Source organism: Muntiacus reevesi, chromosome 19 (assembly GCF_963930625.1).
Source record: "Muntiacus reevesi chromosome 19, mMunRee1.1, whole genome shotgun sequence".
NCBI classification, from domain to species: Eukaryota; Metazoa; Chordata; class Mammalia; order Artiodactyla; family Cervidae; genus Muntiacus; species Muntiacus reevesi.
The window spans coordinates 14,073,550-14,094,942 of NC_089267.1; the positions used below are offsets into that span (position 1 = coordinate 14,073,550).

General features: G+C 37.8%; 2 protein-coding genes across 2 annotated transcripts in view; both read right to left on the reverse strand.

Moving 5' to 3' along the window:
- Nucleotides 1-2,946: 2,946 nt before the first annotated feature.
- COX7A2 (cytochrome c oxidase subunit 7A2) lies at nucleotides 2,947-8,363 on the reverse strand. The gene is made up of 4 exons (XM_065911378.1): nucleotides 8,219-8,363; nucleotides 6,963-7,052; nucleotides 4,730-4,814; nucleotides 2,947-3,149 (listed from the first exon to the last, which is right to left on the reverse strand). The coding sequence occupies exons 1-4, from the start codon at nucleotides 8,234-8,236 to the stop codon at nucleotides 3,091-3,093; spliced, it is 252 nt and encodes an 83-aa protein (XP_065767450.1). The 5' UTR covers nucleotides 8,237-8,363; the 3' UTR covers nucleotides 2,947-3,090.
- Nucleotides 8,364-15,721: 7,358 nt separating this feature from the next.
- Nucleotides 15,722-21,393, reverse strand: part of TMEM30A (transmembrane protein 30A) — a 38,780-nt gene continuing 33,108 nt past the window's right edge. The window contains 1 exon segment of the mRNA XM_065911320.1: nucleotides 15,722-19,081. Within this exon segment, the coding sequence (XP_065767392.1) occupies nucleotides 18,888-19,081 (194 nt within the window). The 3' untranslated portion in view covers nucleotides 15,722-18,887.

Below are 21,393 nucleotides of genomic sequence, written 5' to 3' on the forward strand. Positions count from 1 at the left end.
TTTTCATCAATCTTTCTTCTTCCTGCATGAAAACAAACACAATAGCAGAAGTTGCAGCAGCCGTCTTACAAAGAGAAGCAAAGCCACACACTTAGGATAGCAGAGCCTAAAGAAGACATCCAAATCATGGATGAAAGTGTGACCTGTCTTACCAGCCCTGACCAGCTCATGGATCCTGCTCTGTGCCCAGCTGACAGGGATGAGTTGAAAAAATGTAGTTCTTTCTCTGAGGACAATAGAAGTACCTAGCGTTTATTGTACACTTGGCATGTCAGAAACCTTTTTTTTTTTGAGTTGCATGCATTAGAATAGCCATGTGCAGTAGGCATTATTCCATTTATGCAGCTGAAGATACAAGTTGAGCAAGGCTAGCTACCATGGTCATCTAATCCAAGGCTTGAAGCTGGGTCTCCTGACTTCATGATCTGTGACTAACTACAGTGCTACACTTGTTCCCAGTCTTATCAACAATTATTAATTCAAATTGGAATTCAGATTCAGAAGCATGGAATTCTTGACAAAGATGGATACGGGAAATGCTGAGAGCAAAGGGAAGAATGTCAAAGTTTCCAGCAGAACCTGGGGTGCTTTCCCAGATTCTGTCAAGAATGAGCATACACGCACCAAGCAGAGGAACATGCAGTTGGTGATGAACGTGGACTTTAGATCTCAGGCATAAAGAGGAAGTGACAGATGTTAAACAGCTAGGTAGACTGCAAGTTATACAGAGAGATCAATGTGAAATTGAAAAATGGAAATTGAGACTGTACTGACCACCCTTTCTGGAAGACTTGACAGGCCAGGGGATGAAGTCTGCAGGGCACTCACACTTGCATACAATGCTTCCAGCAGTGCAGTGAAGCTGTCCCAGCCGATCAAATTAAACACCAAGTAGGATGGAGTATACTGGAAAGACCACGAACTTGAAGACTTCAAGATAAACCTAGCCTTGAAGTCTTGCTATTTGTATCTTTGGGTAAACTGCATGCCCTGAGCTTTAGTTTTTCAATGTAATTTCATCTAGAACAGCTAGACTACAAATGCAATTCTGAGCACAGTACTAACAGAATTTCACTTAAATATATTTCCCATGGTGTTTACATTAATGGAATATCACCACAGAATTTCTTCTGTTTAGTAGCAGATACTATTATCAGGGCTTTCCTGGTGGCTCAGCTGGTAAAGAATCTACCTGCAATGTGGGAGACCTAGGTTCAATCCCTGGGCTGGGAAGATCCCCTCGAGAGGGGAAATTCTGCCAGTATTTTGCCCTGGAGAATTCCATGGACAACAGATCATGGGGTCTCAGAGTCAGACACGATTGAGCAATTTTCACTTCACTCTTCTCAAAAGGATATTATGTGGTAAAGCTACAAAGGAGATTGGAATGACAGTTGTTTCTCAAGGACACATTTTCAATACTTCTTATGAGCTCTGTTCTATGGACACTTAGTCGGTCTTTGAAATTTATCACTAATAGTCATCTCTCCCTTACTAAATGTTAAGTTCAGCAGGTTAAGTTCACAGGCTTCTACCCACCAAGAGAGAAAGGCTCAAGAAGATACCAAGCTGGGCTTCTTTTTTGCTATACAAAATTATCTTTCACATCATGTTATAAAAGCATTTCAAATCACAGGGATGAAACTCTCCTCTGTACAATGCTGATTGCTATGAGGGGCTTCCCTCAGAGCTCAGTCAGTAATTTGCCTGCAGAGCAGGATACCCAGTTTCAATTCCTGGGTCAATTCCGGAGAAGGAAATGGCAACCCACTCCAGTATTCTTGCCTGGAGAATCCCAAGGACAGAGAAGACTGGCAGGGTATACAGCCCATGGGGTTGCAAGAGTTGGACACGACTTAGTGACTAAACCACCACCACAATGCTGATAAATACAACTAGTTTCAAATTATCAGTGACTGCTTTTTTTGCTCTGAATCATAGAATTGGACCAGATTCCATGCCAACTTCAGACCTTCCTCAGAATGTCTAACCACGTTTAACGATGTTTAACATTTAATGTCTAACGATACTCACTCCACTCCTTTCAAAAGCAGTGTTGTTTGCTGTTAGTAGTGAGATTCTGTAAGAAGCTGGGCAGACTCCTGCATTCAGTAGCAGGTTAGGTATATGGCCTGCCAAGATCTGACTTCTGAGATTCAAGGCTGAAACACCTTTTCTCAGGTACCTCTTGAGATGGATTTGTCCAATAAGCCTCAATGTTTTAAAAGGCAAAGACTTAGTTTGGCTATTTCAGATTTGACTTCATTTTTCTAAATATATTGACTTTCTCAAATTTATCCAGAAATTGAAGTTTAGAAAACCATTACTCATAGATTAACCCTGAGGTCTGAAACACTTAAGACCCATCTTCATGAGTGTTACAGGTGCACATCTCGCAGAGGAGATGATAAAGTCTGACTCCTTCTGTTCCCCCCGAAGATTAACTGTGACAGGTGAACTAAGAATTTTAAGGAAAGGTACACTTCACATTATGGATTAAACTAACATGACAGAAGCCCACTCTGAGAGTGAAAAGAACAAATGCTGGATTATTTTAAAAGCCTATTCTAAACTGTAGAATACATCCAATATTCTTAACCATAAACACACACAACTAAGAAAGAGAAAAAAAAAATTTGAACCCCATGAGCCAAAAATAACCTGCTTCCACTAACCTCAGATACTAGCATATCCCAGGATACAGTACAGCACGGAGGAGGAAGAGGGAAAGACTCAAAGACTTTCCATGTGTCAAGCTCTTTTAGAGCTGAAGACCATCCCCTGTTGTAATCTGAAGCTGCTAAAAATAAAATATCACTAAAATAATACCACAATGGCACTTTATATAACCTAATGACAAATGAATCATTTTCTGCTCCTTACCTAAGGTTTGTTAAGGCTGACATTACTGGTATAATGTATCTTAAAGTGATAAAATAAAACAAAGCATGTAAAGACTGCTTTATTGGTGGCAGCTAGTACAAGTCAATAAATATTGATCCCCAAAGAACTCAGGTATGTATCAGATTACTGGTCCACAGAGAGATGAATGGAATTGAACCAACTGATGGCTGGGAGGATAAACTGAAGTCAATCCTGCTTCTTGGGAAATGAAGCCACAGCCAGTTCATACATGGCATATGCCGTCCCTGAAAAATAAAAAGAAACAAAATAAGAACTTAAGAAATTCTGAGGTTTAAATGTATAAACTCAATATTCCAGCTAAAAAGTTGTAAGGTAAAGGCAAACTTGGTATTAAGACTACTTTTATGAGAACATACAAAAATATTTTGATAGATGCTGACAAAATTTAAAACATACATGTACACACACAAAACACATTTAATATAATTTCATTATTAGTTAACTTGTATAGAAAGTATTAGACACAGCAAAATAATGTATTTGTTAACTTAATGGCATGTAAAAATTTTTTAAATAAAATGAAGAACATATAACCTAAGATTGCCTGAGAAATGCTAAGAACTGATTCAAAAGCCAAGAGAGGTCAAATATCCAAAGCCTTCCCTGAAGTGTACCATCAAAATAAAACCAAGGAACAGTGACCTATAATTTTTAAATAACCAAATCTATAAGTAAGAATTTCTAATTTAGGGCTTTACCTTAATAAAGCCCAAATGTCACCTGTGGTTGTACATAAACGCCCCTTCACCACATTCAACTCAAGCCAAAGAAGGCACCTTGGCACAAGTAAGGGGACTTTGTGATTAGGGTTCAATTAGCTATTCCACAAAGAAGTGATATTATCTTGGGTAATGAACATAACCCATTCATGGACCACAGCCTGGTCTCAGGGAAGGGGCTTGCATAATTCAATGAATCTATGAGCCAAGCCACACAGGGCCACCCAAGATGGATGGGTCATAATGAAGAGTTCTAAGAAAACGTAGTCCACTAGAGGAGGAAATGGCAAACTAGTTCAGTATTCTTGCCTCCTCCATGAGGGGAGCCTGGTATGCTGCAGTCCATGGGGTTGCAAGGAGTCAGACATGCCTTAGCAACTAAACAACAACAAAATTTAACATAACTTCATCTTTAAAAGGAGGATACATTACAGACTTAAAACAAGGGTTACAGAAATCCATGTATGTGGCATTCTTATCAACAGAACGAGCACACGGTAATCACAAACATTATTTTCCCTTCTCCCCTAGGGAGGAATCATTCAAATTCCTAACTCTGCTCCTAGAATACCAATTTGCGATACTCCATTGCTAATACTCAATAATGGACCCACCCAGGTCACAAAAAAAATATCAAAGCGCTTTACATGTAGTAAAAGAAAGTACTGTGTTGCACATGGTTTTATTTCCATCATAAAAACGTATGTACATGGTTTACATGTAAAGTGTGTTTCTATTACACATCACAGTCAAAATGCACAAGAACCCCTATTACAGGAGAAGGGGTGCAGCGACTATGTTTGACTCCTCCAAAGGCCTGCACAGCCACCAGAGGCACGTTCCAAAAGCCACCGCTATCACAAGATAATCATCAAGCTTCACTGGCTTATTTTTTTTAAAGACACTAAACTGTTCTTATACAATGTGTATCAAGCATCATCTTGAGTCACTGTATGAGAAGCAATTAAGACCTCCGGTTTTGGGGACAGGCTGCCTGTGTTAAAACACTGGCACAGTGAGAGCAATGGCGCTGTCAGCTATCCCTACTGTGACTCTGCTACAGAGCAAGCATCCCACCAACTTACCACCAACTGTGAGAATCATGGTGGCTCTGTACAGGAGGGCATCAGCTATGCCACCCTTTAGATGCACTGGCATTCCATTATCCTCCTAGGATAAACAATAATAATTAATGCATGTGTCATTTGTTTCCAACTAAAGGAAAAGGTTCATCCATTCATATGAAAGTGGCTTTTTAGACACCTAGAAGTGAAATATTTTAAATACCAAAATTAAAAAGGACTGCAATTTTCCTGATTCTTTCTCTAATGCAACTATTTTTAAAATAAAAACTCCTAAAAATCAACATTCTTTATCTTTTAAAGTTAATTTCAGATCTAAAAAAGATGCTCTTTTCAAGGAAAATATAAACAGTAAAGCTGTGAAAATATATTGAGTTCATCAATTTTAAAAATGCAATAATCATCAGACTTTAGATTTGGTTATAGCAATCTTCCTTCCCTTAAAAAATGGGGAGAGTGTTTTGGTTTATAACCCTAAATTACATCTTTAGTCTCCCCATCCAGCACCAGGCATATAGTAGATATTCTACACATCTATTAAATGTATTTTATTTTTTGTAGCATACAAGATAGAATTTTTCAACCATTTAAAATTTTCTTTATGAAAAACCAGAGATCACAATAAAACAAAAAATCACTAATAACCTAACTACTTATAAAAGGTAAACTGCTATGTCCCATTAAGTCTTTCCTCATGAGAAATCTACTATTAACAGCAAAATACATATCCTCAATTTTTTAAAGCTTATATTGTCAAAGCTTCTCAATTATGCACGTACTTCTTTAAAACATGAGATAAGATTGTGCTATATAATGATCACACAATTTTTCACTCAATACTTATCTTAAAAACCACTGTTAGTCCATTTAAACCTACTCTGTCCTTTTAATGGCTACATAGCATTCCACTGTGTAAAAAAATGTCATAATCAGCCAATCCTTTATTAATGTGTGTTTAGGTTGGGATTTTTTAATATTAAAATCCCATAATGAATAATAGTTTATTTCCTATTTTTATATATTTATGCTACTATTCTGTAGGAAAGATCCTTTTTTTATATGTGATTTTTAACTTTTTGGTCACGCCTCACAGCATGTGGGATCTTAAGTTTCCCAACCAGGGTTCCAAGCGATGCCTTCTGCATTGGAAGCACAGTTTTAACTTTGGACTGTCAGCAAATTCCCTTTTTAGGAAAGATTTTTAAAATGGGAGTCCTGGATCATAGCATATGTAATTTGTTTCTAATGATACTTTCAAACACCCTGTAAAATTTCTGTACCAATACCACAACCCAGCATGTATCAATGAACTGTAGAGGAATATATATATCTCCCATACCTGGCTATCATAACCTATTTTAAATCTTCTAAAATTTTGACAATCAATCAGGGGGAAAAAGTAGCAACTTGTCATTTTAATTTGCATTTCTTACTAATTTATAGCTCTCTGTATAATAAGGGTATTTACTTTTCATTAATTTTAAAATTTTCCTCTCAATTTGCCACTAAGCTCTTGTAACCACAAAACATTTGAAATTTTCATGTCACCAAACTGTGCAATTTTTCTCCTTTACAACTTCTAGCTTTGTAAAGACTTTCTTAGGATGGCTCCTAAGATTAAACCTGAATTGTGGTTAATCATTCACAGATATATTAAATGTAACAACGTACACCTTAAGTAAAAATAAGGTACAACCTAAACACATACAATTTTTACTTATCAAACATACCTCAGTAAAACTGGAAAAAATTCTCCTATATTATCTTTTAGTTTTTTTTGAGGGAGAAGTATTTACATCCAAAATTAATCTTTTAATATAAAATAAAGAAGGGATATAACTTGACTTTCTTCATAAGAGCCAGCCAATTTTTCCAATATCAATTTACTGTATCCTTTCCCCACTAATATGAAATACACCTTTAACATGTATCAAGTTTCTAAGCATATATTTGTTCTGTTTCTTAGCTCTATTTGTCCACTACTGTGCAACTACCCCAGAGAGTACCAACCCAAGGTGACGCCTCCAAAACGTGTCTTGACATTTACCCTTCACCCCTCATTTCTTCTACTGTCTCAAAGGCCTCCTGGTTATAGAAAATGCCGTTAGCTATTAATAGGCAGTTTCTTATTATTCATTTGCTAATACAACAGGATCACTAACAAACACATTTACCTCCTACCTCCAACTTTCTGTAATCTAATTTTATAAGTAACACCTATAAAATACTTCAATACCTGAAACAGCTTTTGTTTCTCTGGAACCTTATTTTCAAACTGCCTGCGTGAAGCAGTACTTATGGTCCTCTTAGCAATCTGACGGAGAGCCTGAAATTTAAAAATCCACATGTTAGACCTAGGGCTTAAAGAAACCCTTAACCATTTCTAGTCTTTAGTACTACAGAAAAGTGAAACTGACAGTTAAAACATACCTGATTGGTCAATAAAAAAGCTATAGACAAGCACTGAGGTTTTCCTCTTTGTTTCCTGTCCACTGAATTTTACATTGCATTCTGAATTACCAAATACATTCAAGAAGTAATTCACGTAGATTTTGAGTGAAAAAAATCATGACCTTTACCTGAACTGAACCAGTAACAATATATGAGGAAATCATACTGATACATAGATATTATAAAAATAAACAATGGTTACAAAATAACACTAGAATCAAAGTTTTTTATTTAATACTGTACCAGATTATTAAAAACCTATTAGTTGGTATCAAATAAACTGGCATGATTCCTACTTAATTAAAATGCTTCCCTCATTACATTTTTCCTCAAAAATCAATAGGGTACAAATCTTTTACAAGAGAGACTTGCATTACATATTCAGTTGAATTAAAACAAATATGCACTCCATTTTCTAAATTAAATAATATATTGTGAAGATCAAGTCTTATTGGATAATTACCAAAGAAAACGATCACGGTTACATTTTCCTTTTCTTTCTCAAAATTTGGGGAAACTATTTTACACGCTCAAAGTCGGTGGAAGGGTGAAGGACACTGCAGTAAACCGCCTGGTGATAGCAACACGACCCTTCGGCCATGAATGCTCCTAAAGTCCCACCCAAAATTGAACAGACTGTTTTCAAACGGCCTTCTGACACCCATAAAGCCTATAGCCACTGACACTCAAACCTTTCAGTATCACGGGATATAGCTTTCCGAGGCTTCCGGGTATCAGAAGCGTCCCACCAGGACCCTCAAGACCAAGGGTGGCGACTAAGGGCCCCAGGCGTGGAACGCACAACCTACCGTCTCCTCCCAGGCTCCTCCTCTCCCTACAGCGATCCGGCACAGCTTGGGGCGAGAGGGGTGCACGGAGGGGAGGGGAGGGGAGGGAAGGTCAAGCGAAAAGGACACCGACCAAGGTGACTTCCGAAGCCGCCCTCTCCCTTTCTGCCCAGCAGTTTTCCGTCGTGACTCTCCAACCTCCGCTCCCAACCCTCCCCCCTACATCACCAAGGTTAGCCGAGAAGCTCCTCACCAGAAGATTCCGCAGCATCTTGGCTCGGTTACTGCCCACCAACCGCGGCAACTGACCACCAGCAACGAGAACTCCACACGCCGGAACCGGAACTACCTTCTGGCCTCGCGCAAGCGCCCGGAACCCAGATAGTTCCGGGCGGAGGCGGGGCCGGCGCTCCTCTCCATAGAGAGCGAAAGAGAGGGCGGCGGCCGTCTGTGCGCCTCGGCCTCTTCCCTGAGCGGCGGGATGGCCCGGGAGCTGAGGCTGCGGAGACATAGACGACTTTTGAGACCGGAGAAGCAAGCAGTGAGGAGTTACGTCCTCTTTTTAAGTAGCTTAGATAAAATTAATGTGAGGCCAGGCTACGAAAGGAAATTAGTGTGTGTATTTTGAACAAGAAGGCGTAGAACTCTGAGCAACCTGGTTTGGCTGGATAAAATGCGAAACAAAAAGGGTTAACTCCTCTTACACGGATACAGTCAGTTTTGTTTTGTTTTCCGCTGTCGTGAGAACGTTGCTGTTCCTTGAGCTGAGAATGTGCTGTGCAGAGCTGCGTCGGGATACCAGTTTTTATCTTCCTCTCCCTTTGGATGCTGCAGAACTCCCCATTCATGAAACTCTCCCACAGGGTCGCGAAATTGTGGAAGCTGTTCGCTTGTTTCTCTGAGTCTGGGAGAACGCTGAAAAGAGGGGGAAATTTTAATTGGGGGGCCAGAAACGAGAGGGCAAATCTAGACTCTTGGGGCTTGCTGCCTCAGGCTGGCAGGGCACCTTCAGTGATTGGACTTGCTAGGCACAGCAATTATCGTACAGGTAGCTTCGTGCTTAAATAACCCCACATGACAAGTGCCCACCCCCACGCGGCTATAAATAAACAGCTACCCCATACTGCAATAAATATCTGTCCACCTTGTCACAAACATAATTATTCCATTGTCATTTCAAAAAGAAAGCTGATGATACATGGGTTCAGCTAGGTGAAATATGTAGATAAAATAACTGAAATTCCTTCTAGTCTTTAGGGTTAGACCCAAGTTACTTGTTCCCAGTTATTTTCCTCACCAATTTTAATACCCAATTATATATTAATTTGTATATTTATAAACTATGAATAACCAGTTCATCTCTTGCCTAGATTGGGACGGAAAGGACCTGGTTTATTCTCTACTCTGAATTATGCACTGTAATCAAATACTTCAGCATAATTACCAGGGGCCAACAGCTGAGGCATAGCAATCTTTTAATGGATTGTCTATAATTTGTAACTGTTAAAGTTGTATATGCCTGTATGTTTTCTCCATTTAGTCAACTGGATAGTAATTAAGAACAGAGATTATGTGAATTTCTTACCAGTCCCCTGGGACTGCTTAAAGGAGGTAGCCTACTAGCCAGCAGATGAATTAATGATATATCTAGGAGATTTACAATTTTGTCCAAAAAGAACCAAAGAGACACATAAAATAGATTCTAAAGTAGATGTAGATCCTTATATTCATGTCATTACAATTTTCCCGTCTTATTAATGTATCATTCCACGAGCATATAAACACATTCCCAAATTAAACAAATCTGGTATGAGTTCAGTTACCATAACATTTCTCTTCTCCACCATAAAACACAGATTTCCTTATACTTTCTTCCCTTCCACTCCTAATGTTTTAAACTGTATCAATTTTCCTCTTTTCCATCTATTGGCTACATTTAACACAGTAGATCATTCCCTCACAGTATCTCTTCAATTTTTAATTTGGAAGTAAATCATATAGCAATACAGTATTAACATGTATGGTTCGAAATGTGATCCCAATGAGACTTTCACACACTCCTCCTTCAGTGTTTCTATTTCAGAAGCTGCCAAGTTTCCTTTCTTTGATCCTCATCCTCTCAATTTCTGAATTTCAGATTACAACTTCTACATTCATTCCCTCTTGTGATTTCATCCAATGCCATCAAACATCATTTGTGTGCAGACAGCTTTCCAATCTTTACCCTTGCACTCCAGACATCCCTACTTAGATGTCTAATGGGCATCTCAAACTTAAAACTGAATTCTTTCTACTCCTTATTTCTAAGCTTTCTCTATAATTATACATCAAGCCCCAAACTTGGGCTTTTTTCTATCATATCCTGTAACTAATCCATTAGAATATCCCATTGGCTGCACTTTCAAAATATATGAATCTGACCACTCCTTGTATCTCCACAGCTACTACCACTCCAGGCCAGCCAGCATCTATTGCTTGCATTACTGCAAAAAAACCCTTTTAAAATGGTTTCCCTGCTTCTACTCTTCCATTCAATCTGTCTTCCACACAGCAATGATCCTTCTAAGGACTTAGATAATGACTCTGCTTAAAACTTTTTCTTCACTGTTGTATCCCCAGCACCTAGAATTGGCATGCTAGAAAACAGTCAGTAAATACAGGTTAAGTGAACAGTACACTGTACACAACAGCGAATTCATTTCACTGAGTATAAAAATTCACAAAATCTTTCTTAATACTTGTACTCCTTTCAATCATTGTTCAGTCCCAGGGTCCCTCACTCATCATCCCCTTGGCTCTGTAAACTGACTTTCCTGACAGAAAAACACAGCTGAAATTTGCCTGGGTGCCTATCTAACTTTAATTTTCCAAGGCACACTTGAAATTTGTTACCTGATTTGTAAGTTCATTCTCTGAAGCGGAATATTTATTTTCAAAACAGGTTCTTTTCCAAAACATCAGTTTGGGGTTCTTTTGTAATATCAGAAAATTATTAGAAATGGCTCTTTCATTGAAAATCTTTCCTTCTGAGAACTCCAGAACTTCATAAGAGAACTGGTAGTATGCTATTTAGATACGTGGAAAATCTGAGGTGGGTAATGGTTAATTTAACTTTTGCTGTAAGATACCTTTCTGGATGTAGATATGAAAGTACTAAGTGAAAAAATTTCACAGTTACTGAGGCAAAGTTACCAAATCACAGTTAACTCAATCTTCCTTTTTCTTAAAAAAAAAAAAAAAAAAAAAAGACAACAGTTACTTTCATCCTGCCTAGAGCTCCTCTACATAAAAAGCAGAGGAAAGTCAGAATAGAGTTTTGTGTGATTGGGATGTATTTTAACTCAGAAATCACCCTTAAGCCACTTAAAAGCTTTACAAAAATAATGTAGCAGAATGGCTTCATTTGAAGTTTAATGTATTAAAAACTACTAGCTTGATAAAAGATAAATATAACTTATTTTGATTATTACATAGGAATCAGGAAACATGTGGCTGTCTCAACTACTGTATTATTATTAAATAATTTCTCAAACTGCAAGCTGCAGTCTTTTCATTATCAAAGTTAGGGATTGGGCTAATGACCTTTATCCTTGGATCTAAAATCCTATATATGAAAAATACTTTCATAAAACCACAACTAAGTTCACTCCTGTTGAACAATTTGTTTGCTACCCCCAATAAAGTATTATTATTATGAAGGTTAACACTTTGTGATGTGCTCATGGGATAACTTTAAACCCCCGACCTTTAATAATTACAAAGATAATATACACATAAGAGTAAATTATGATGCAGACAGAATGACTTTCTGGTAACTGATATAGGGTTGCTACGGGAAATTCAAGGAAAGTTGTGTTCATTAGGAACGTTTTTAAAAGGCTGAATTTGAGCAAGGTCTGGTAGAATTAAAACAAATGGGGTAAAGATTAAAAGTCATTCCACACTCAAGGCAAGAACATGATTAATAACAGGTATAAAAATCATCAAGCATAATCTACTACAGGAACTGTAAAACAGAGGCCTGGATGGGAGTGAAAAGAGAAAAAAAATATTACAAGTTAAGAACCTGGAAGTTAGAACCTGGATCTGTCATGTAATAGTAATCTCTCTCTCTTTAGTTGCTAAGTCTTGTCCGACTCTTGCAACCGCATGGACTGTAGCCTGCCAGGCTCCTCTGTCCATGGGATTCTCCAGGCAAGAATACTAGAGTGGGTTGCCATTTCCTTCTTCAGGGGAGCTTCCCGACCCAGGAATCGAATCTGGATCTCCTGCATTGCAGGCAGATTCTTCACCGACTGAGCTATGAGGGAAGCCCTAAATAGTAATATGAAGGAAGGCAAATTTCACTGTTTATACCTGTTTATCTGTAAAATGGAGATACTAGTACCCATCATCAAGTGGCTATGAAGATTAAATGATACAATTCAGTAAATGTGAGCTATCATCAGGAGAGGAAATGTTGGAAAGGAGATACAGGTCAACAGAGAAAGTATCCAGGTAGAAGGCACAGCAGATGCAAGGCAGAGGAAAACCGGTGAACAGATCTCTTGGGGAATGGCATGCAAGTAGTTTGGTTTGGTAGGACAAATGGAAATGTGAGGCAACAGTGGGAGACAGGAGATTTTAATGATGAGTTTCAGATTTTATTCTGAAGGTGTTTGGGCCACTTACAGGTTTAAATGGCAAATGTTTTCAGAATCAGAACTCTTATTTCAAGATCATTCTGGTAGTAGTGAGAAGGCTGGATTGGATATGAGTTACTAGGACAAAGAGTCTATTAGCAGGCACTTGAAGGGAATTGCTACCCACTCCAGTATTCTTGCCTGGAGAATCCCCACGGAGCCTGGCAGGCTACAGTCCAAGAGGTCACAGAGTCAGACAGACTAAGCGACTAACACATTACAGTAATCCAAGAAATCCAAACAAAACCTGATGTCAGCAGCAAGAGAGATGTAGCTAAAGGAATGTAGGTTAGAAGATGGGTTAGAGAGTCAACAATGAGGAAGCACCTTCAAAAATTAACAGAATGTAGTGATTTATCGGATTGGGAAGTTGGGGAGATGAGCAGATTTCTGGCTTAACTCATAAGATGGTTGCTCATACCATTCACCACATCAAGTAATGTAAGAGAAAGACCAGGCTAGGGTGGGATGGGCTCAGCTGATTTGAAAACAAGTTGTTCACTGAGTGCCATTTTTCTATACTTTGTGCTAAATGCTTATCATCTATCACTTGCCTTATTCTTCATATCAAAATCTGTCAAGCAGGTATTAAAACCCCCATTTTACTGGCAAGGAAATGATAAGTAAATGATTTAGAAGATTAAATTATCTGAAGATACAGTTTATATATTTAAGAGTCAGGTCAGCCTGATTCTAAAAACTGTATAATTCTACAGAATCTTTCAGACGCAGATTGACAGTGAAGAAGCCACAGTGCAATAGTGGGGCGAAAGGCTAGCTGAAGATGGTATTAAACTAAAACTTCCCTTTTACAAGCTTCGTTGTGAAAAAGGGAAGACAATAGACCCCAGGGATTATTTTAGACCACTGATTCAACTGTTATTTGACATGCAATTGTAAAGCTATTTTTTTCTACGTTTCTTGTCCTTGAAACAAAAGACAAGAAGTGCAGAAAGTGGCATATCCATCTTCACAGTAAAAGTGGTGTACGGTGAGTTCAGTCCTCTTCCACATCACCCGTTCATAGAAAAGCCTCTGACATACAGATAAGCTCACATTAATTTAAAAACACAATAAAATCACCAAAATGTACTTCAAGGTGGTTCCAGTTTAAGATAGTGGATTGGCCCCAAAAGTTTGCCCCTCCAGTAAAATGAAAGAAAAGGAATTGAAAGAGATACTTTTAGATATATCACCTTAGATGAATCTCAAAGGCATTATGCTGAATAAAATAAGCCAGTTTCAAAAGGTTACATATGAATACATTTATGACATCCCAGGAGACAAAACTATGGGGGTGGGAAAAAGATCAGTGGTTGCCTGGGTTTAAGGGTGGAGGAAAGGGTGACTATAAAGCTGTATAGTAGAAAGGAGACTGGGGATTGTGGTACTGCTCCATATTCTAAGATGGCTACACAAATCTATACATGTGTTAAAATTCTCAAAACTGTACAAGAACAAAAAGTAATGACAGTTGTATGACTGTCTAAAGGACATTTTAAAAAATACAGCCTAAAAAGATGGAGAGTAAAAGGAGACAGAAACAGAAAATCAATTTTAACAGATTTCTGGAAAACAGAAAGGGGATGGGATATGGCTGAGCAGGACAGAGGGAGCCACTATCTGAAGGGACTGCAAGGGGATGGATACCACTGAGAAGCATGTTGATGGGTTCCAAAACCCCTGAGAAGCTCAGACTTGAAAGGAGAAGTCACAGCAGAGTGGAGTCAAGGGACCGACCTGAAAATGAGTAGCTGAAAACTGTACACAACAGAATGGTCCGATCCCTGAGATCTCCGCCCCTCTGCCTCTCGGCCAAAGACCACCTCCCACCTCCGTCAGGTCTCCCACAGGCAGAAGACAAGAGAGTTTTTATCGGGAAAAAGTAATGGGAGACAGCGAGGTGGACAGCATATACAAAGGGAGAGGCCTAGCAGAAATACGTGAAGTGGAAACAAACTGAGAGGGCGGACAAGGCAGAAACAGAGAGTTCAAAGTGGTAAGAGACAGATCCTCTTTCAACCCTTCCTTTTGCAGAAGACCAGAGAATTCATCCCTAGAAAAACTGAACAGTCCCACAGAAAAGGCCTCCGGCCGAAGGACTGACAGTCATTCCCTAATGCAGTGCTTCTCAAAATTCAATCTACTTACAGTTGCTGACCTGCCAACCATTTATTACTTGTCTAAGCATTTTATCATGAGCAGGAACAAATGATGCAGAGTGCCAGTCTTGAGTAGCACTGTGCTAGGGAGGCCGTCATTTGTCAGGCACTAGCCCACAAACAAAGAGCTTTCAGTAAGTTTTCGGGGTCCATTCATACAGATTAGAGTGCTCAGACTAGCCAGAAATATGAGGAAATTCACCTACATGAGTAAATTAGGCCACAGCAGATCCAACGCAGGAGGGTGCAATGAGAGCATGGGGTGACAGCTGCATAGCTGGCCAAAAAACCACCAGTACAGACTGGCAGAGAAGGACAAATGCAGGACAGACCTTCCTAGTAAAAACAGGGAATCGGGTTATCTGATATTTGGAGACAAAACCCATCAAAAGACTAGCAATGAGAACATGATGGACCTGCCAAAGAAGCTAGAAAAATTTTAAGACAGGCTTCCAGAAAGTTACATAAATGTTAAAACATAAGATGATTATTAATTCCGGGAAAAATAAAGTATACAAAGTATAATCTTGGTGCTCTCCTTTGCTCTACTGTATACAGTTATTTTTAAAGTCATAATTAAATAATAGTTAATGTGTTTATTAAATATTATAATTATATAATAGGAGAAGGGGAGGTATGTGTGTTAGCTACATTGTCAGGTAACAGCATCAAGAAGACAGTAAGGTCTCAAGTTATTAAATCAAGCAACAGTAGAACAGGCATGTCATTTAGATACACCAGATAAATACCAAAAGTAACAACTTTTGAAGTCAAAGTGATCACCCCTAGAAGGTAAAGCTGGGGCAGGTACTGCTGTTTTTCATCTTAATGCCTTCAGATGTTTTTTTAACTGTGTATGTTACTTTGATAAATTTTAGATATATAAAAGAAAATAAGGTCACCATGGTCTGATTTGATTTTAAACATATTTATTCTGAAATTTCAAATGACATTAGGGGAAATATGACTTTTATGTTTATTGAAGGGCATGGGCAAGAAACCGGCTCTGATACACTTTGCTAGATTATCCAAATACTACATTTATGCATCAAATTCTCCTTGAAACAGCACTTCCTTACTCCCTCCATCCTCCCCTCAAAATAACCATGTTCACAAAGAACAGAATTCTGCAGCTTAACCAGCAAAGGATGACAGTGTAATACGAAGGCAGTGTTTCCATGAAGACAGGAGGTGAGAGGCTTAACAGCAACCATTAAGCCTACCTCTCAGCTGCTCCTCTTTCCTAGTCTGGCTTTTCATTTCTTATGCCCCCTCCCTACCACCTTCATTATTTTCATCACCCTTGTCTCCCTACCAGATTTTCATTTTCTATTTACCAAAAATCTCCCTTGCTCTAATACCAAATCTAGCCTGTCGGCCTATAACCACTTCCTAGGAAGAACAGATGCTGCTCAGTAATACAGAGAACGTCCTGCAATTAATGCTGTCAGAGTGACCAATACACACACAAATGGCAATCAAATCTAGGCATGGAAATGTTACAACTTGGACGCATTGAGCTTGAGCTAAAATTCAGAGCTAAACATTAGCAACAATACTGGGGCACTGTTACTTTAGCAAGACACTTAAACATAGCAAAATTAATTTTTTTCATTTTTATTAATACAGAATATACTAACAGTAAGTTATCTTTCAATATAATCAAGGTTACAAATAAACTGTTACTAACCCATAAACAAATAACAGTTACTTGACTCTTCTCTTGGTTGAATAATTCTCTATTAGGTAGTACAGTTATTTTTACCAATTTATTTTTAAACTGCTTTATGATTCCAAAGAAATTTCTTAGTCTTTACTTATTAAATAATTCCATCAATTGGGAACTTCATATATCACAATTATTTCCAGCAAGTTAATGCATTCTTCAATGCCTTCTACTCAACCTAGTTGTCTTAAAATGCATTCTGATTCTTTGAAAGCTGAGTATGACATCAGTGTTTCCAAAAGGTGAGCATAAAGTCCATAAGAAAGAAATGTTTTCCTTCCTTCCCCCAGTCACAGAGGCCATATGAGTGTTCCATATTCTTCATATTTAGCAACAGGAATCCCTTATAACTCAAATGGCAGCAGACAAGGGAGAACTTAGGCCATCAATGTACTTGTAAAACAGATAAAACTCCAAATATATTTTAAGATTCCATCTTCACCACAGATGACAAAGGGTTGGAGAGGCTCTTTGACTTTTCTGTAGTAGCAATCCTGGTCCTCCAGTTAGAAAAAGAGACACAGGATGGCAGTCCTTAAACAGCACAAACTCAATCTGCAAATACTGGGAGAAGCCCTCTCCCCTACTGATATATCCTAAAAAATACATTGCCATGTGCAAGAGGGTCAATTATCAGAATAAATAACCATATTCTGAAGGACTGACAAAAACAAAGAATAGTTTTACACAAAGAATACCCTATGCACTCAGAAATTTCAGGATAACCATACATTAAGTACCTCATGCAAGTAATATTCTGTTAAGTATGAACTACAAGTTCTTTTAACTGAATTTCATATTGTACAAAACTTAAGTGTGGCACATTTCTACTATTACCATTACATTATTTTTTTTAAAAAATGTCGTCAAAATTGATACATTACACAGACCTTTTGATTGAAAATATAACCAAAGGAAACCATTACAAACTCTTAATTCAAACAGGCGTTTTTCTATACAAACATATGAGTTATTTTAGTTTAAAAAAAATAGCCATTTCAATGCAATTAAGCCACCTCTGATTAAGACATACATTTCATGCATGTGAAAAAATAAGTTTACATTCAAGAATCAGTTCCATAGCAAACAAATTACAGCATTTATTCAAGAAGGAATATTAAAAATAATTCCAGGTAATAGAAAATAAAACAACTTCAAGCATATATATTATAATTTATCATGTACATACTCCGAAATCTCCAGAATTTAATTAGGAAATTTAAAGAATTTCTTTTGAAAGTATGTCTTAGAAAAACCAACCAAAACAATTGGTGCCATAACTAAAGAGAATGTCCATACACATCCACATTTGACCTACATGTAAAAACTGGATGAAAATATAGAGGAAATAAAGGTTACTGTTCTCCAAAATCTCTGCAATATAATATTAGTACTTAGGTCAAAACACTTACCTGCAAATTAAAAACAGCTTGAGGTATTTCCAATGCTAAAGCAAATTTCTGAACGTTAAATACCACAAGAATAAAAACAGTCTCCTCTGAACACTTATACCTGGTTTACAGTTGAGACAGAAGACAAGGTCTGCCAAGAAGTTTTCCCATCTCACCTATATTCTTGGATCCCTGATGAAGTGTAAGCTTCAAGGGAAATGGTCACATGTAAAAACAGCAAGTAAGATGAGTTTCCTGACTGCAACATCTTAGCCAAAATGGAAAGTGGAATTTTAAATTCTCCTGAGACCCACCTGACCTCTTCAGACACGAGCATTAATTCCTATGCTAGACAGGTTAAGCATGTCCTTTGAAATCAAATCTAAGCTTGACAACTGTACTGGATAAGCTGAATACAGGAATCACCTCAACAAAGATGGTACTTTAAGCCTTTACACACGACACATGAAAATGATGAAGTGTTTTATTTAGATTTGGTCTTTCTTCATCTTTTTGTAACTCTGGATCCTGAAAAGTTAGCAAGTCGTTATACTCATACATCTTGTAATCCCTTTCTTCACACAACAGGCACACATATACAGTATCACATGTCAATATATTATCATCAACACAGCATAAACATATAAGCAGCAGACGCGTTTCACATGAAAGAGGCTCTATGCATCACATAGCCTGTCCCAAAAACAACAAAAAAAACATCAGAATGCCATTTCAGCAGTTACAGTGTTGATATGATCAGTATAGCTAATCTGTTTTATACCCGTCATATATTTTCGTAAGTCATCCATAAGGAAGAAGCAGAAGACAAAGACTGCTTTTTAAAAAATGTTATGTGCCAACTTCAAAAATGACATACTAACCAGAACATAGCATCTGAAAGCTAGGGTGAATAGGACTGGCCTCGATGCACATGCAGTGAATTTGTTTTCAGAATATAAAATTAAATGGTAATGTCAGCAGTATTACTACTGTTTCTATATTTATGATTAATTACTAGCAGTACAACTCCCAGAAGAAAGGAGATGGATCCAATAGCGATGTAAGCAATCCCCAAAAATGGATTTTTTCCTCCCATCCATGAAATGGTACTCAAGATCATCCGCTTCCGTCCATCAAATGAATGTACAGGGTAATCTGAAGAGTGTATAGGAAGACATCCATGTCTTGTTACTTGATTTTTAAAATACAACTTAAAAAGTTGGCATTTAATTCCTTGTAATTCACTGGTATAATTCTATGATAGACACTTGCTCATATGTTCTAAATCACAAAATAATTATATAATTATTACCCTAAAGGATTGATTTCACAAACTGTTAGTAGTAGAAGTCCATATAGTTTACAAGTAAAAGCAAGTAAATTTAAGAGTTACATAATTTCTCGTTTCTCAGATATTTCTGTTCTCATTACACAGGAAGGGGTAAAAGGCCTGTAATGTGAAAAAAAAAAGTATTTCAGATAAACAGCAATGAAACCCATAGAGGAAAATGAGGTGGACAGACTAGGAGAAATGGGAAGAATGAAGGGACGGGGGCACTTTTTGAGCACTGAGCTCAAAAAGCATGTGCAGCAAGAATGTCGTTATGAGAAGGTGGGAGGACTCAGCACAAGACAAAAAGCAGGACACTGAAGTTTTACACGGCGGACTTGGATCAATGAGAAAACTCACAGTGTGACAGAGTCAGGGGCTAAAACAGTGGGAATAAAGGAAGAAATGGGACATAGACACACTGGATGAGCTACATTCATGGACCAATCCCAGGATCCTGGCACGAGTTAGGGCAGAGAAGAAGACAGAACTAAGTCCCTAAGCAAAAGGTTCACAACTTCTTCAGACGCATCTTTTGAATCAAGTGTGAGAGTTCCCATCTGTTTCTCCAGCTTCTGTAGCTCCCCAGCCTGAAAGACAGGCCCTGTAACTCCAAAGGGAGGCTCAGTCCTACTAGTTCTTAAATCAATCCCAGCCCAAGCCAGGAATGATTAGAAGAGTTCTAACTAACCCAGTACTCTATGGGATGTGGTATCAAATCACCCATGCTAGTCTCTCAATATCCCAGCCCTAAAAACGGGGCTTCTGCCTTGATTCCAATCCCTAGTTCCCACCTTAGACTCAGTTTTGATAATTAACCCTTGATGTTTGCAGGTCTCATTTCTGTCTTACTGATTTTCAAAACAGCCTCCATTTCTTCTACCAGTTTTCTTGGCGCAAATTATGTCAGCCAAGAAATCCTGAGTGCTCCAAAGCCTTCCCTTTCTTGTGCTGTAGGCTGCAGGCAGATCTCTACTTTGGCTACAGCCTCAAGACTGTTCTCTCTACCGGCACCTAAATTGAGTCTGTTTGTCTAAAACTGCTGCTATGTAGGCAGAGTTTCAAAAACTTGGTCACTTTCAGTCTGTTACTATCAGGTCACACTCAGGTGTGTACTGAGGTGCAAAATCAAAAGACTAAGGATCCAAATAGATCTTTACTTTGAAATGAGGTCTATTAATTCAACCATTTATTAATCTAAACTGAAACTATATATTTAAAGCTAACTTGGGTTATGAAAAATCAAAAATGTAAGATCAGCAAACATTTAAATGCTAATATCTGAGCTATTTTTATCCATGATATATACAAGCAATGGGCTAGAGATTAAAAGATGTAAGGACTTTGTTTAGAATCAAAGTTAGTGCCCAATATTTCTAGCTTAGGAAAGACTCTGCACCCAGGATGATATGGACAGTCCTGACTACTTGACTGAACTAGCCAGGGATGCAGCCTACAGTGGTGGTTGATGATAAAGTCAACAGCCTTTGGAGTCAATAGCCTGATTCTGAACCCTGATTTTTCTACTACTTGTGTAATCTCAGGTAAGTTACTTAAATGCTCTATGTTCCTGTATTCTTGTCTACAACATGGAGATGATACCTATCTCACAATGCTTGAAATAAATAACATATGCAAAGTATTTAATATAACTCTGACACACAGTTAGGATGAAATAAATGATATTTAACAGCACTTAAAAGTCTGCCTAAATTATTAAGGTAGAACAATACAGCTAATGATAAAAATGCTTTGGTACTGTAAACAGACTAGTTATAAATAATTATGTTGATATGAAGTAACAAACTCATTAATTTTTAATATCTAAAAAAATACTGAAAAAATGTTTTGGAAAAAAAAAATACTGAAACAGCCCAGTACCACCACCACTTATTTGCTAAGCACTAGGTACACTTACTAGCCTTTGCACTAAACTTAATTACAATCTCTCTTGTAAAAATATCTAACTTATTAATAAATCTAACACTACATTTTAAATAATTTACCAAGTAGTACGGGAGCCCCTGATCACTTCACTTTTTCATCAACTAATATGCGTGAATTCTAGTCCAAAGTATACAAAACTTAAAAACGTTTCTGGAAGAAACAAGTTAAAAGAGACTTTCTCATACATATA

Bases quoted from the DNA above. Each gene is read 5' to 3' on its own strand.
- COX7A2 (XM_065911378.1), bottom strand. The intron at 4,815-6,962 runs GTATTGAAGTAT...TGTTTATCCTAG, and splicing joins AGAAACAAAAGCTGTTTCAG to GAGGATAATGGAATGCCAGT. The intron at 3,150-4,729 runs GTAAGTTGGTGG...TTTATTTTTCAG, and splicing joins CATGATTCTCACAGTTGGTG to GGACGGCATATGCCATGTAT.